General features: G+C 52.7%; 2 protein-coding genes across 3 annotated transcripts; both read right to left on the bottom strand.

Moving 5' to 3' along the window:
* Positions 1–600: 600 nt before the first annotated feature.
* TMED6 (transmembrane p24 trafficking protein 6) lies at positions 601–4,592 on the bottom strand. Its single transcript, XM_052796482.1, has 6 exons — positions 4,442–4,592; positions 3,044–3,145; positions 2,643–2,956; positions 1,396–1,522; positions 1,024–1,175; positions 601–825 (listed from the first exon to the last, which is right to left on the bottom strand). The coding sequence occupies exons 1-6, from the start codon at positions 4,590–4,592 to the stop codon at positions 601–603; spliced, it is 1,071 nt and encodes a 356-aa protein (XP_052652442.1).
* On the bottom strand, positions 3,873–13,345 carry TERF2 (telomeric repeat binding factor 2). 2 transcript variants are annotated; one of them, XM_052796752.1, is made up of 10 exons: positions 13,134–13,345; positions 12,775–12,870; positions 12,092–12,222; positions 11,696–11,782; positions 10,738–10,884; positions 9,965–10,380; positions 9,022–9,408; positions 6,707–6,792; positions 5,946–5,998; positions 3,873–4,907 (listed from the first exon to the last, which is right to left on the bottom strand). In XM_052796752.1, exons 1-10 carry the CDS (start codon positions 13,303–13,305, stop codon positions 4,749–4,751), a joined length of 1,734 nt encoding a protein of 577 aa, XP_052652712.1. In that variant the 5' UTR covers positions 13,306–13,345; the 3' UTR covers positions 3,873–4,748. The 2 variants fall into 2 exon arrangements, with proteins under 2 accessions (XP_052652712.1, XP_052652713.1); XM_052796753.1 differs by having other exon boundaries at positions 9,022–9,252; positions 13,134–13,344.
* Positions 13,346–14,314: the final 969 nt, after the last annotated feature.

The following is a 14,314-nucleotide window of genomic DNA, read 5'->3' as shown; positions in this document are numbered from 1 at the left end:
CTAGTGCGGAGCCTTGGGGGGGTGGGCAGCTCTCACCCCTGCTGCGGGTCTCTGCCTCCCTGGGGCAGCGCGACACACTGGGGTGCGACTCCAGAGGGGAGAAGCGCCGCGTTCAGTTCAGTTTGGCAGACGAGGCCGGGGGGAGGCTCGCAGCCTGGGGCTGAGCTGTCAGAGGCTGACTGCCGAGCTTCAGGGAGGGAGGGAGGGAGCAGGCAGCTGCCTGCAAGGCAGGACTTGCTTTGCCCAGGCTTGCAGAGGATGGACAGCAGGCAGCAGGCTGCAGTCGCTCCCCAGAGCGTGTGCCAGGGGTTCCTTTATTGGGCGTCTGGTAGAAAAGGCACATTGGGACACTGTAATGGTGGGTTGGGGCGTAACAAACTGATGCAGCTCACGAAGCTGAGGCGATCGCGTTGTGCTTTTCTTCTGTCAGAGTGGTTTCAGCCGAGGCAGGGCTAGAGCCGGAGGCAGGAGCAGGGGGAGCTCTCCTTCCTCCTCCTCAAAGCAGGATCCGGCCTTCCCTCCCGCTCTGTGAAGGGGCAGAGTGGCAGCTCGGTTACTGAGCGCTGCAGGCAGCGGTCCTGCCCGCAGTTCTGGGTGCTGCTAGCACTTCTGCCTGCTGGAGGTTTGCACGTTGAAAAGGCGCTTCAAGAAGTAGAGCTGCAGCACCCCGGAGAGGACAATGACGCAGCTCTGAGCCATCGACCACCAGTTGACATAGTTGTAGTTGGACTCCAGGAGGAAGGAGTCGGCCCCTTTCCGCATCCGGGCGAAATTGTAGAACCGCCACATGTGGAAGATGCGGAGCTGTAGCTTCTGGATGCTGACCTGTGGGAGAGGTGGGTGCTTGGCAGCGGGGCCGCGGCAGAGCCTGGGGCTGGCAGAGCCGTTCTCAGAGCGGCCTGCTGGGCTCAGCATTAAATTAAGCTGCAGCTCAGGCAATGGCAGACACCCTTCTCGGTTTCCTTGGGAGAACGTGCCCATCCCCGCTGCATTGGAGCACCCTGTGGTTGCCTTGACACTCACCCCGATTGCCTCCAGGGTGTCGTTCAGTTCTTTCCTCTCTTGTGGCTGCTTGTTTTCTGTGTTGAAGCCTTCGTAGTAGACACCGAAGTTGAGATAGACCTGCATGAAGCCAAAGTGGTTGTGCTGGTTGTCCAGGCACAGCTGGTAGAAACCTGCAGAGAGAAATGGGGATTGTTGTTCCCGAGTAGAAGAGCTGCTGCCAGGCAGACCTGTCCCCAGCGCCTGACCCTCATCCTCCCCATTAGGGAGGGAGGTGTGATCAGACCGATCAACGCTCTGGGAAGCGCTGGCTGGCTGGGCAGGCTCGGAGTTGCCGTGCCTGCCTGCCTGCAGCTGGCAGGTGGGCTGGGCAGGGACTGGGGCAGTGGGGACCTGTCTCCTTCGTGAGGAAGTTGATCTGTCCTCGCACGTGCTGGGAAATGCCAAGCTGGAAGCCGTTGGGGTCGCTCGCCGTGGCCAGGATGTTCCTGTTGGTGGCAATCCCCGTCGCCCGCTGGACCTGGAGGCAGGAAAGACCCGAGGGGCATTCGTGGGCCTGACTCTGCACCCAGGAAACAGAGGGGAGCCCACAGGAGCACTCGTGCATGGCGCAAGGACCCAGTGGGGACCTGTGTCTATTGAGGGGTCCATGGGGAGCTGCCCTCCTTCGTCACTGCGAGCCGAGGCGAGGAACAGCCTCCAGCGAGCTGCCAGGTACATGTAAAAGAAAAACCCACAGCTCTGGGTAATGAACCCCACGGTTCCCAATGCCTGCTCACAGTGCTGCAGGTGCTCGCGCAAACCCCACGTCTCCCACCCCGGCTCCCTGCCGCCTGAATCGGATGCTGCTGGCACAGCCGCTGCTGCCGGCCGCTGGAGTGTTGGGAGATGGAGCTGTGCCGAGCCCCAGGGCCGTGCCGTGTTCCTGCGGGACCGCTCTGCCAAGCGCAGAGCTGGGGGAGAAGCTGTCAGTGCCGGGCACGGCCATGCCCTGGCTCTCCTTCAACCAGCCTAGTGTAAACAGGAGCTAAAAGGGCTCTAGTTTTCCCTGTGGGAAGAGGAGGGAGCACAGGGACAGGCAGATAGAGCTGTGCCCAAGACCTTCAGCGTGCCTTCCACCTGCAGCTCAGGGGAGAGCCGAGGGCTGTGCAACAGCCTCCAGCCAGCCCAGCGAAGGGCAGAGCTCCCTGCAGTGCCAGGACACCCCACAACTCTCTGCGAGCGAGCTCTGGGTGCTTGGGGACCATATCCGGAGCTCTCGGCACCACTTTATGGTTTTAAAACATGTATTTAAAAAAATAAATGGGATTGATGCTGGAAATTGCCTAAAAAAGCACGGTCCCTGAGATGAAGCATCCAAGCGACTGCAACTGTTCCCTGTCTTGACTGAGGACCTTCCCCACGCAAGGGAAACTGCCTCTGCCCTGGGGACAGCGGGTCTCCTTCTGCACCGAAGCCTGGTCGCAGGACTAAGGCAACAGAGGATTGCCCACCGCAGGACCTGCCGCACCCTTGGAGGTGGCAGCTGGCACCGGCCGCAGAGCCGCCGTGCAGGACTGATCCAGCACCGCCATTCCCCGACGCCCATCGGCAGCTGCATCGTGCCAACAGCTTCCCGGGACGCATCCCGCAACGCTCACCTCGTAGCTGAAGAAGAAGTTGCCGCTTTGGTACGCGAACTGCCAGAAGCACTCCACGGCGCCGGCGGGGATGACGATGGCAAAGTCGTAGCGATCCGCCCCACGGAAGAGGGGATCCTGGCTGGACCCGCTCAGGGGCTCTGACTCGGGGCAGCCGGCGGGGCCCAGCAGCACCAGGAACGCCAGCAGCAGCATCCTGCTTCCCAACCTCCAGCGCTTCCTCCGGCCAGGGCAGGGCAGGAGCAGGGACCCGAGGTGGCAGGGGTAATTATTAACTGCTCTGCAGCGGCACTCGGCAGAGCTGGGGCTGGTGTCTGGTGGAGCGTGGCACGGGCTCTGCTCCTGAAGGTGATCTCGGTGCAGAGCAGGAGCCGGTCTGGCTCGTCCACGTTAGAGCTCACCCAGCTGAACCCTTTTGCAGAGGCTGAAGCTGCTGCGAAGAAGCACCACAGTCGCCATCCAGCCCCGTTCCTCTCGCTGACCAGCGCTCTGCCAGTCTGTATCTTGTGAACAAGCAAATTAAGCAGGAAAAGCGTTTTACTCCAAGAAACTTCCAGAGTAAAGCTTTGGGCTGCAAAACCCTCTCCGCGCAGCCTGGGGCCGGACCCTGGCGCAGAGAAGGAGAGTGGGCTCGGACCCACGCAGCACGAATGCATCTCCCACCTGGGCACAGCACCGGCACGACCAACGGGCACTGCCTCACATTGGCAATTATTGGTCCAGCTTGCGGCTCACATCAAGTGTCTCTGCCCTGGAATGGGCCTCTGCAGGGGCAGGGGTGCTCCGACCCCATGGAGACAGTTTTACAGGCAGAAGGGGAGGGAAACGCACAGCCACAGCCAGATGAGAAGGAAGCTCATTGCAGCAGCTGCTGCTGAAGGACAGAGGGGAAAGCAGCTGTTCCCAAAGAGACTTCTCCCAGCCCTGGCTCTGCAGGAATGGAGCCAAGAGAGGCTGCTTTTAGAAAATGCCCCCATACCTCCCATGCCCTTCAACAGAAGTCTAGTCCAGAAGCTTCTGCTTCATGCCGACAGCGATGCAGCAGCACCTCATACCATCAGGGCATCACTGTTCCACCCCGAACAGCTGCTGACACAACACCCCCAGCCCCGGCCGGCAAACGGGGAGCCCCGCGATCCTGGGGTGGTGCCCCCAGCGGGGCAGCAAGCAGGCAGCACCCCAAACTGCCGCATTTCCGCCCCTGAGGTATTAATTCACACTTACAACTCCTGAAATACAACAAGAAAGGAACTTTATTTTACAGAAGACCACTCAGACATGGACTCCAGCTTTGGCACCTGAAAGGAGGAAACACACAGTGCCCTCGGAGCTCATATGCTTGCAGGGATTGCACACAGGAAGAGGACCTTACCATGAAGGAGAAGTGCCAGTAAAACATGACCAAAATCAGTAAGCACTTGAACTTTTAATGTGGGAACAACTGATGTTTAAGTACTGAAACAAAAAATAATGTTTTTAAAGCCTCAACGCTGGGAGGGAGAAATTCCCACTTGCAGACTAGCCATTTACAGAGCAGAAAGAAATGTGTGGGGGAAAAAAAAAAAAAAATCTAAGCAGATCACCTTGCCTAAATCTCTTCTTCTCCCCAGAAGCTCTGGGCCTATGTGCTGCTGCTCTCCCACAGGGGACTGAGTGCAAACAGATGAAACAAGCAATTCACAGTGTAGACAATTAACACACATAAAAATAGCCACTGATGGGATTATCCTGCCATTTGACAGCGTCTGAGCAGAGAAAACTGTCATTTCAGCAGCCCATCAGGTTGGGATTCATTCTACAAAGGCTGCAGTTGTCAGGTGGAAAAGGAAGTCCCCATCCAGGCTGTTTCTGAGCGTGTGCAATCAGGCTGCGCAGCTTCTGGCAAACTGCAGAAGACCTAAACAGCAGCTCCAGCTCGAGACACAAGGCTCCTCGGTTCTTGTCAGACATGGTTTCCATCTGCTGCAGAGGGGCTCACCACACCAGTCCCAACACACATCAGGGACAAGCACAGCAGCCTCCCTGCTGCCATTGCTCTGGTCCATCTTTCAAAAGAAAAGTAAGAAGGTTTGTGCACTGAAAGTCCTGTGGTCCAGGCTCCCAACCTTAGAGGATTCCCAGCTTTTTCATGGTCCGCCAGCGATCCTTGATCATCACTGCTGTGCGGTTCTGGAAGGGGTATTTCTGGCAAATGGCCTTCCATCTCCCTTCTCCGAACTTCTTCACACCCTCTTTGATCCACTCGCTCTCTTGTACTGTCCACTTCTACAAAAGAGCATGTAAGCAGTGTTCTGTGAGTACAGAGTGCAGTTTCAGGGAGGAGTTGCATTTGGCAGGGAACCGTGCTGGAACTCCTTCCTAGCACGTTAGCTTCCCTTTATCATCCATGCTAGTAACATGGAGGAAAGGCAGAGGTAGCACACACAACACTCAATAATTGCTTCACTGTAGATATGCTCTCCTAACTGTTACAAGTAAGAGAAGCGTCCAGCTCCAGCACAAGCTCAGGAGTAGTTCTGCTTCCCAAAGCACAATACTGATCACATCAAAGAGGAATTACCTTTTGATGGAAGAGCAAACATCGGAGATACAAAGTACTCACTGCCTAATAGCATACAAGTAGAGTGTTAAAAAGAAATAATCTGCAAGTTCAGGTCTGCTGGTCCCCTGAATTTTTGTACTGGAGGCCATATACGAAATAATTGAAGAAAGCAGTTACGGGAAAAAAAGTGCTACATGGTGTACAGCAGCACAAGAGCCAGCAGCTATCTTCCTACAAGCAAGGGTGAGACAGCTCCTAGTAGCACCAAACTTGGGACTTCTTCTCAGGTAATAGCTGCCGTATGCATGTCCCTCACTCGAACAAGATGCTGAACCTCTCCAGCATGTGGGGAACTCAGCAAACCTAGCTCTGAACCACATGCATCAAGGAAAAGGGACTTCACGCACATACCCAGTGCCTGGTGTGTGGGAGGCGTGCAGCTTTAGCCAGCTACCAAACTGGGCTGTTTTAACAGAGAAACTCCAGCCAGCTCTGTGAATGCAAAGACCTGCACAAATTGGATCAAGCCTGGGTATTGCAAGCACCGGCCTCAGGAAGCATCGCTTTCCAAGCCAGCCTCTGGTGCTTCATTTAAAGCACAGCAGCAGCTCACCCTGTTGTAGTGAACTGCAGGCTGCTGAGGAAGTGGTCTGAGCAGCAGTTCTCACCAATATACTTCAAATTGTCTGACAGTTTGCTCTTTTATACGGACATGTCCTGATTTCAGGCCTTACCAAAAGGACTTAAGGGCACCACATTACCTGTTTCTTGGAACCGAAGACTGTAGCATTGTGGCTGTTCGTCGCAAATGATGCTGAAAAACAAGGCAAGAGGATTACATTTCACCATAACTCAGGAGGTGCAGACCTCCTCGAGAAACTGCCTTGGGCTTAACTGCTGAACTATGCAGTCAGCCTACAATGAGAGCATCTCGTGACAGACAATAAAACCAAACTCCTTTATCCCTCCCTTTTCTGCAGCTATAGCATGCACAGCCTTTCTGTTTCAAGCCCAATTGCTTTATGTGAAAGCTTTCCAATAAGGTCTGTTTTGTTTTAAACTAGCCAGTATGTCAAGAACAGGGGCATTCATCCAGGATGTGGCTACGCTGTATGTTGAGGCTGGAATTAGACACCCATTGTCCACTCCTTTTCACCAGCTAAGCTGTGTATCTAGCTGCAAAGGGGACTGGACTGGAAAACGGATCTGGCTGAAAAGGTAAACTTAACCTTTATTTCACGGCACTAAAGTGGGAATGGGGAAAGAGCTGTATTTCCAATATTTACATCCTGTAAGCTAAGCATGATTAGTCTGAAACTTGAACAGGAATTTTTGGCATGCATTTCAGGTCAGAGGTACAAAGAACAAATGTGTCAGAGTTGGACAGCTACCCATTTTCTTGGGCTTTTAGGATTTCTGGTTTCAAAATTCAGTCACACAAAAGGTAGCAAGACAGCCGTGAATAAGCCTCAAAGCCAGGATTATCATCAATTAACACCTGCAACAGGGGCTCTGTTCTTACCCGCTTCTGAGAAGAGCTCATCCTCCTCACTCCAACTGTCTTTTTCTTCTTTGCCATACGAGCTGTTCCACCTTCCTTGGAAGGACCTGAAAGCAGGCAAGCATTTACTTTGGCTACTGGCTAGGGAGAATGTTTTAAGGGGAGAAGGTGTAGGGACACTGGGAGCCCAGCAGGCAAGCCTGTGATGGGCATACAGTGCAGAGAAATGTGCCCATAAAGCGATATATAAACACGCCGCCACCTCCTCCACTCCCCTCTGAGAGGGAATGAATCCTTAGGAGCCCCCATCTGAAAGTACTGTGTGCAATATATACTCAAATACAAGTGGAGTATTGTATTTTGTAGCCAGCATTTGCAAAAACAAGGGTATTAACTACACAATTAAGCACTTAAACAGACACACACAGCTGGACTTCCCAGGTCTTCGTGTGTGGCACAGACTGGCCAACAGCTCAGGGGAGAAGCCTTTAGTTTTCCCAAGAAGCATTTAATTATTACTGTTTCACTACTAACACTTCTGAGGTCAACCGAGCTAGAGAGGCCTCTCCGTGAGATCAAGTGCCTCAATGCTGTCACCTGCTTCCAATCCTCAAGCACAAACTTGTGAGATAAAATGAAGTCTGTTAAAAAAGAACTTCAAAAGGTTCACCCCTGGCTGTCACATCCAATATAACTGAAGCCATTTATGATTACAAGAAAATAACTGTTCTCTTATTCTTACTTGAAGTTGCCTCTTTCTTGCACCTAAAGATTTGAGAACCAGCTACTGGCAGAGATGCACACAATGAGATTTCCAGACAGATGTCGTTAGCACCACTGCTACCATAAGTCCTAACATGTAAAGGCTTCAAGACAAGACAACCACAGAAGCAGCACAGACAATAAATCACTTTCCAGGTGAACTGGTAACCAACTTGCACAATGGCAGGGCTAAAACTCAAGAACTGCTCAAGCCAGCGGCAGCTGCATGGCAGCAGCCTCACTCCGGGCTCCTTCCTGATCCGGCACCAACCCTCGCTTCAGGCACCCGGCACAGGACAGGAAGGCATCACACGCGTGTTCGGCCCCTTCCCAGGGCAGTCATCCACAGTATGCTGGTCTGGGAAAGTTCACAAAACATCATCCTATCCCCACGACGTTCCCCAGCACCCTCAAAATAGACTCAGACATATCCTTGGGACAGCAACGTCAGCTGCAATGTACTACCAGAAAAAAAAGAAAGAGATCAAGTGTCAGCACTCACAAGTCCTTGAAAGGGTAGGAAATTTATTAACTAAAATGACTCTAGGAGGTGGACAACAGTGGAGATAGAAATCCATCCTCGGCATCATCTCTGACAGTTAGTTTAACCCTGAGCAAGACACACCAGCAAGGCGTCTGAGAGATTTCATCACTGTTTGCATTGATGCACACCTCTACTTGCAGCCACTCTCCTGTGCTTCAGAGAAAGACAATCCATCTCCAGAGCAGCCAAGCTACACAGAGCACCGAGATCTTTACTGCACACCCTTCAAAACCAAACCTTTGCATTCTTGATTGTGTTCTAGTTATCTTTTCAAACACATCAAGCTTTCCTCAATCCTCCCAGTTTCAGTCCTGGGGATCCAAATCATCATTATTGCTGGCTGCTGTGCAACTTCACTAAGCAAAAGAAGAGCAACTCAGACAGCAGGAAGCTTTGTTACACCACCTCTTAGCTTAAGAGTCTCATATCAGTGTTAATTTTAAGACTTCTGCTGGTAAGCCTACTTTGCCATTTTCTGTGGGAAATCCTTATAAAAAGGAAAAAACCCTAACATACCCCACCTCTTATTGCAGTCGTTTCAGCTGCAAGTTAAGCAATAACTCATACTGAAGAAACAGTCAGATAGCTACTACTAGAGGTTTCTTAACCAACACAGGTTTCAGGAAGAAAGAGCTTAAGCGAGGTCAGTGTTGAATTACTCAAGAGTTGGAAAGGAGAGTTTAATCTGTTCCACAAGATGCACCTATGAATTCTTTCCAGCTTCAGCATCACTAATCAAAGTGCAGAGAAACACACATTACCTGCGATATGCATGCTGGAATCACCTACCAATACTAATTGCAGTACCTCTGATTCACTGCCAGTGGAAGCTGCATCATTTTCTCCTCATCATAAACCAAACAGTAAAGTGTAAGGACAACAGAGGCTAGTTCCACACATGCTAGCAGACAAGGAAGATCAATATACTCATCTTGAATTAAAGGGTTTTGTTGTTCATGCTACCGATGTCAGCTGCAAGTCAAAAGATTGGGTGCAGATTAGAATATACGACAAGAGATAGGCTTCATACTTGGCACTCTTAGTAGATACAGGCTGGTCATGCAATTTCTGAACAGGTCTGGAAGCAGAAGATACAACTGGTTCCTGGGAAGAGTCTGGGCTGTCACTTGACTCGCTGTACTGGCTGTCTTGCTCCATGACCAGTTTGCTTATGGTCAACAAGCGTTTGCCCTTATGGGATATTTCAGGAGGGTCTGAGATCTCAGAATCTTGATTCTCCTCTTCCTTCCGTCTCTTGGTTCTGTGGGATACAGAAGGAGACAGTTGCTTGGGGAAAGAAAAGTCTGTTTCATCCAGTTTGGTGAAGAGTGCATCAGAATCCTGGGAGTCCGACAGGATCTTGAAAGCTTCTCTCAGAACAGAAATCCCATACGTGGTTACAGTTCCAGAGGGCTGCCTACAAAATAAACAGAACTGAGCAAGTTGTAAAGATATCACCAAGGTGGCTCCACTTCACTGAAATCAGGCTTTTCCCCTACGGTGTGACCCTCAACAATTGACCCTAGGGTGCAAATAAAACCTACTGAAGAGGGCATTCCCAACCCTTCAGTCCGCCCTCCTTCTAAATGGTGCGGCGTACTGGGGGAGCGGGTCTCGAGAGAACGTGCCCACGCTCCATGCGCCACTGGATGCCCTGCTATTCTTGACTAAGGGCGGAACCATACGGATACCAAATGCTGCTCCACGAGAGCAAACCTTCTGGCAGCCACTGCCCTCCCTCCCTAGTTTACAGAAGTACTACATATCTTCAGAACAAAAACCCAAACCACCTTAACATTTTTACTGTGATCCAGACAGAAGTTACACCGATAGCCTTTGGGGCTTGCTTGGGAAGACCTGCTTGGGCTGGCATTCAGGGAGATTAAGAGCTGCCTAGACAGAGCAAACTATCCCTCAGAAGAGAACTGCTGCCACACTTCATCCACAATGCAGCGCCGGATTCCTCTGCCCACCTTTCCGAGTCCCTGTAGGACACTCCTGGAAGTTCTGGAGCTGCTGCTGCTGGTTCTTTAGATACTTCCATAGGCTCTGAAGCATCTTCCAAGATATTATCTGCTGCTGTGAGGTGCTCAGGAGTTGCTGCTGGGTCAGTAGCTCCTTCCATAGGCTCGGGAGCTGCTGCAGAGTCACTAGTTCCTTCCATAGGCTCAGAAGCTGCTGCGGGGTCATCTGCTCTTTCTGCAGGGTTGGGAGCTCCCTCCAGGTGTTCTGCTGTTTCTGCAGGCTCTGGAGCTCCTGCTGGGCCCTCTGCCCTTCCTGAGGGCTTGGGAGCCGCTGCCTCACCCTTTGGCCCATTTGCAGACTCAGGAGTCACCGATGAGTGTTTTCGTACTTCGGCATGTTCTGAATTCAAAGTCTTTTTCATTATCTTGGACAGAGAAAAAGCACGTAACCATTATAAAGATGTTTCCTCGTACAGGGTTCACATCTATCAATTAAAACTTGTTACAGGGACGGAAAAATGCGTTCAACTGTATAAACTTTTTAGGAACAGATTCAATTTAAAGTATTTTGGATTCAACCCACCGTTAATTAGGTGCCTAAGCTCTAATTCATTACTGGCACAGAAGGCACATAGAAGCCAAATTACTGTATTTCATTGCCTTGTGGCAAAGTAAGTGTCCGTTCTCCCCCAATCTGCATCTTGTGCCGTTTTCCTGCTGTCCCTTGCTGGGGCAGAAGCAAGCACAGGACAGGCAGCTAGGTAAGCAGGGCAGACATGTACCGTTAGCAGCAGTGGCTCCGAATTGTCCACATAGGTCTTCAGGAACTGAAACACGCTCTGCTGGAAGTTCTTGTAAGAGAAGTTTTTGACCACTGGATGAGTGAAATTCTTCTCCCGGATGACAGTCAGCAACTCGTTCCTCTTTTTCTAGAGGAGAGATAAGGATGCTCTGAATAGGTATGAGGATATAAATGCCAACCACAGGAGCTAGGATCTGGGTGAGGATTGGGCCTTTCCCGTTTGACGTTTTCCAGGCGCAACTAATTTACACTGACATAAGGCTGGGAAAAGGGCAGAGGAACAGGAAAACCATCTTGTTTCAGCAATTCTGACTTTTTGCTTCCAGTGCCCAAGACATTACACTGCCTACAGAATAGAAATGGGGATTCTTTTTGCTTTTGGAACCAGCCCTTCTTAAGAACTCGTGCTCTACATGTGAGCTTGAGTTTGCCTCGAGACAAATGATGAATTTTAATGCCTGCAAGACCCATGACGATATGTGAGGAAACATGAGTAACAGAGGGAGCTCCAAAGTAACGACTGACATGCTTTACAAACGTGTAACACTGAGGGTCCGTCGTTCCAGGAGGACTCTTTCCATTTCAGCACGCTTACCCTTTCTTCTTGTTCAGGTTTTCCTAAGAGGCATGCTTCTCAGGGAAACATTTTATGCCTGCGATATGGGTCACAAGTGCCCCCCCCAATACCCTGTAAGACATATCAGACCACCCCCAAATATCCCCGCTCCCCAATACCCTGTAAGACATATCAGACCACCCCCAAATACCCCCGCTCCCCAATACCCTGTAAGACATATCAGACCACCCCCAAATATCCCTGCTCCCCAATACCCTGTAAGACATATCAGACCACCCCCAAATATCCCCGCTCCCCAATACCCTGTAAGACATATCGCACAGCCCTCACACAGCCATCTTTCATTCTGGTGCAGACTCACCTGGTTTCTGGGCTCCTTCCCCATATGCCTCTTGACAATTTTTGAAGCTTTATCAAACTCTCCATTTTTGATGCAGACAATAACAGCCTACAGAAGAAAACAAATACCAGTTTCTCTGTTGACATCGAATTGACCATACTCTCTAGATCAGCTTTGGAAAAGCATGTATCATAATCAAGTGTGGCACACAGGTAACAGCTTAGTACCAACTTACACAGAGAAACAACTTCTACATTAACTGATGAAGAAGCACATACACTGAAGATACGCGTTTGCAGCCAAGTCAGTACTAACGACGGTATTCTATATGTGAGGCAATTCCCGCTGTCATTTACACAAGACCTTTCTAAGAGAAAAGACGAGCAGAGTATTTATTGAAAAAGAAAAAGGTCTTACAGCTTCCTTCACCATCTTCTGAACAGTTTCCATCGTCTTTTCAGCCACAGAGAATTCTCTCTGAATGAGCTCCAGGATACTGATCGCCGATTCAAGAGGGGTGAGCTCCGCCTCTTTATCGAAGGTGCAATCTACAAGAATTCAGAGCCATTGGTTTGGGAGGCATTCACAGCGATGCCTTACAGACAGCTAGTTATGTATTTGCTCAGTTTGACTGCAAATTCTACAGCTACAGAGGATGAAGATGAGAAGGAATGGCAGGCTGACTGCCAAGTGTCTAAACTGCAAGATCCCCCCCCAGGCATGGAAAGCTACAGAAATACCGCTTGACTACAAAGAACTGATCCAGGGGAGCATTTCAGAAGCTACGAGGCTAAGCAGGAGTCACAAGGCTGCTACGTTCAGATAGCAGGACAGCCCTGGAGCTTGGGTTCAAGCACATTGCTCTTGGCTACAGCAGCACAACACAGACATGAACAGTCATGCTCTCCGGCCCCTCACCCTCCAGGGAGAGCTCCTACAGCTTAACAGCTTCAGCCCAGACCTCTGCTCTGTGCAGAGACACAGCTCCTGGGAGCTGCAGGGACACAGCCACAGAACGTGGCACACCCCGGCTGGGGGAGTGGGCTTCGAGCCAAGACTGGGGTTTCCCCAGGGCCTTGCTGGGAGCGTTGGGGACCCACCGAGGTTCTCGCCTTCCTCAATCCGTGACAAGAGTTGCATCATGCGCAGCATCTGGGCCACCATGGGCTCCTTCTCCAGGGGCCGCACAAGCAGCGCTGTGGGACAAGAGGCAGGTTACACCGGTACCGCAGGGCCCAGTCCCGGTACCGCTGGGCCCAGCCCCGGCCCCCCTGCCCCCCCCCGGCCCCGGCCCCGGCCCCCCTCACCCCCGACCGGGGCCTGCCCCTCCCCAACCGCCGCCCTGCTCGCCCTCCCGGGCTATCCCCGCTCCCGTTCCCGTTCCCCGGGAACCCGGCCAGCCCGACCCCTCCTCTCAGCCCGACCCGCCCCCCCCCCGGGCCCGGCCCGCGGGGCCCACCCTGCATGACGTCACGGAGCTGGCGGAAGTCGCGGTTCCGCCCGGAGCGGTAGGCCGCCATGGCCTGGTGGAAGTAGAACTGCAGGACCCAACCGTTCACCGTTTCCTCGGGGACACCCCCCGGCGCCGCCATCCTCTCCCGCCGGCCGGCCCGCACCCGCCTCCCTACCATCCCGCCGGGAACTGACGCCAATCCCCGGCGGAAGTGACGATCGAACAGAAACCGTCGCCACGCCCCCACCCCCGATGCGATAGCAGTATTACACGGCAGGAGCCTACAGCTCCCGGCGTGCACCGCGCCAGCCCCGCCGCGCCTACAGCCCCCAGCGTGCACCGCGCCGGGCTGGGCTGGCGCCCCCTGCCGGCCGGGCGGGCCGCTGCAGGGCCGGTCCCAGCAGGCAGGGGAATTGCAGGCAGGGGAATTGCAGGCAGGGGAATTGCAGGCAGGGTCCCTCGGGGCTGGGGACCCACCCGCCGCCCATCGTGGGCATCGAGACGGGCTCCTGCCGTGGGGAAGAGGCCCCGCCGGCCCGAGGCCCCCTCTCCGACCGGAGCCGAGGGACACACGGGCTCGCTCGTACAGGGTCCTACGAGTTTGGAGGTTGTTCTCCGCCTGCCAAAAGGTAAAGACGGAGCGAGGGGCTGAAGAAGGACGCCTTCTTCACGCTCTTCCAACCTCAGGCTTCATTCTCCAGCAAAACCAGCATTTTCGGGAGCGCCGGTTACCTTACTTCAGCTGGGAAACGTGGAAACCCCCATCGGTAAATCATGAGGGATCCCGAGCCCAGCGCTTCACCTCGGTCCGGAGGCGTCCCTTCAACCTGTTCTGGTACCTAAAACAGAGTCAGCGCCAGCTCTGCCAGCACAGGGGGATGCTCGGAACCGACGGGCGGAGCAGAGCCAGGCCGTGCTGCTCGGGGTTCACGACAGAAACGGCAATGGAAATCGCAACGCATACCTGCACGGCCTCGCCAGCTGCCGCGGTCGAGCAGGGGAGAGGGAGCACCGACACCTAACTCAGCTGGAGCACAACCGGCATTTGCGGATGTGACTGAACCCTTCAAGTATTAGACAGGAGTTGTTATTTTGTACTTTATTTGTTTTTTTCGTTTTTATTTTATGCTCTTTATTCTAGTCTTTTGAACAGCCAGGACATTTTCATATGCTGTTGACACCCGTTC

The sequence above is a fragment of the Harpia harpyja genome, chromosome 9, assembly GCF_026419915.1.
Source record: "Harpia harpyja isolate bHarHar1 chromosome 9, bHarHar1 primary haplotype, whole genome shotgun sequence".
In the NCBI taxonomy this organism is placed as follows: Eukaryota; Metazoa; Chordata; class Aves; order Accipitriformes; family Accipitridae; genus Harpia; species Harpia harpyja.
Note: the sequence above shows the minus strand (reverse complement) of the source record. Positions and strands in the feature narration are given on the sequence as shown.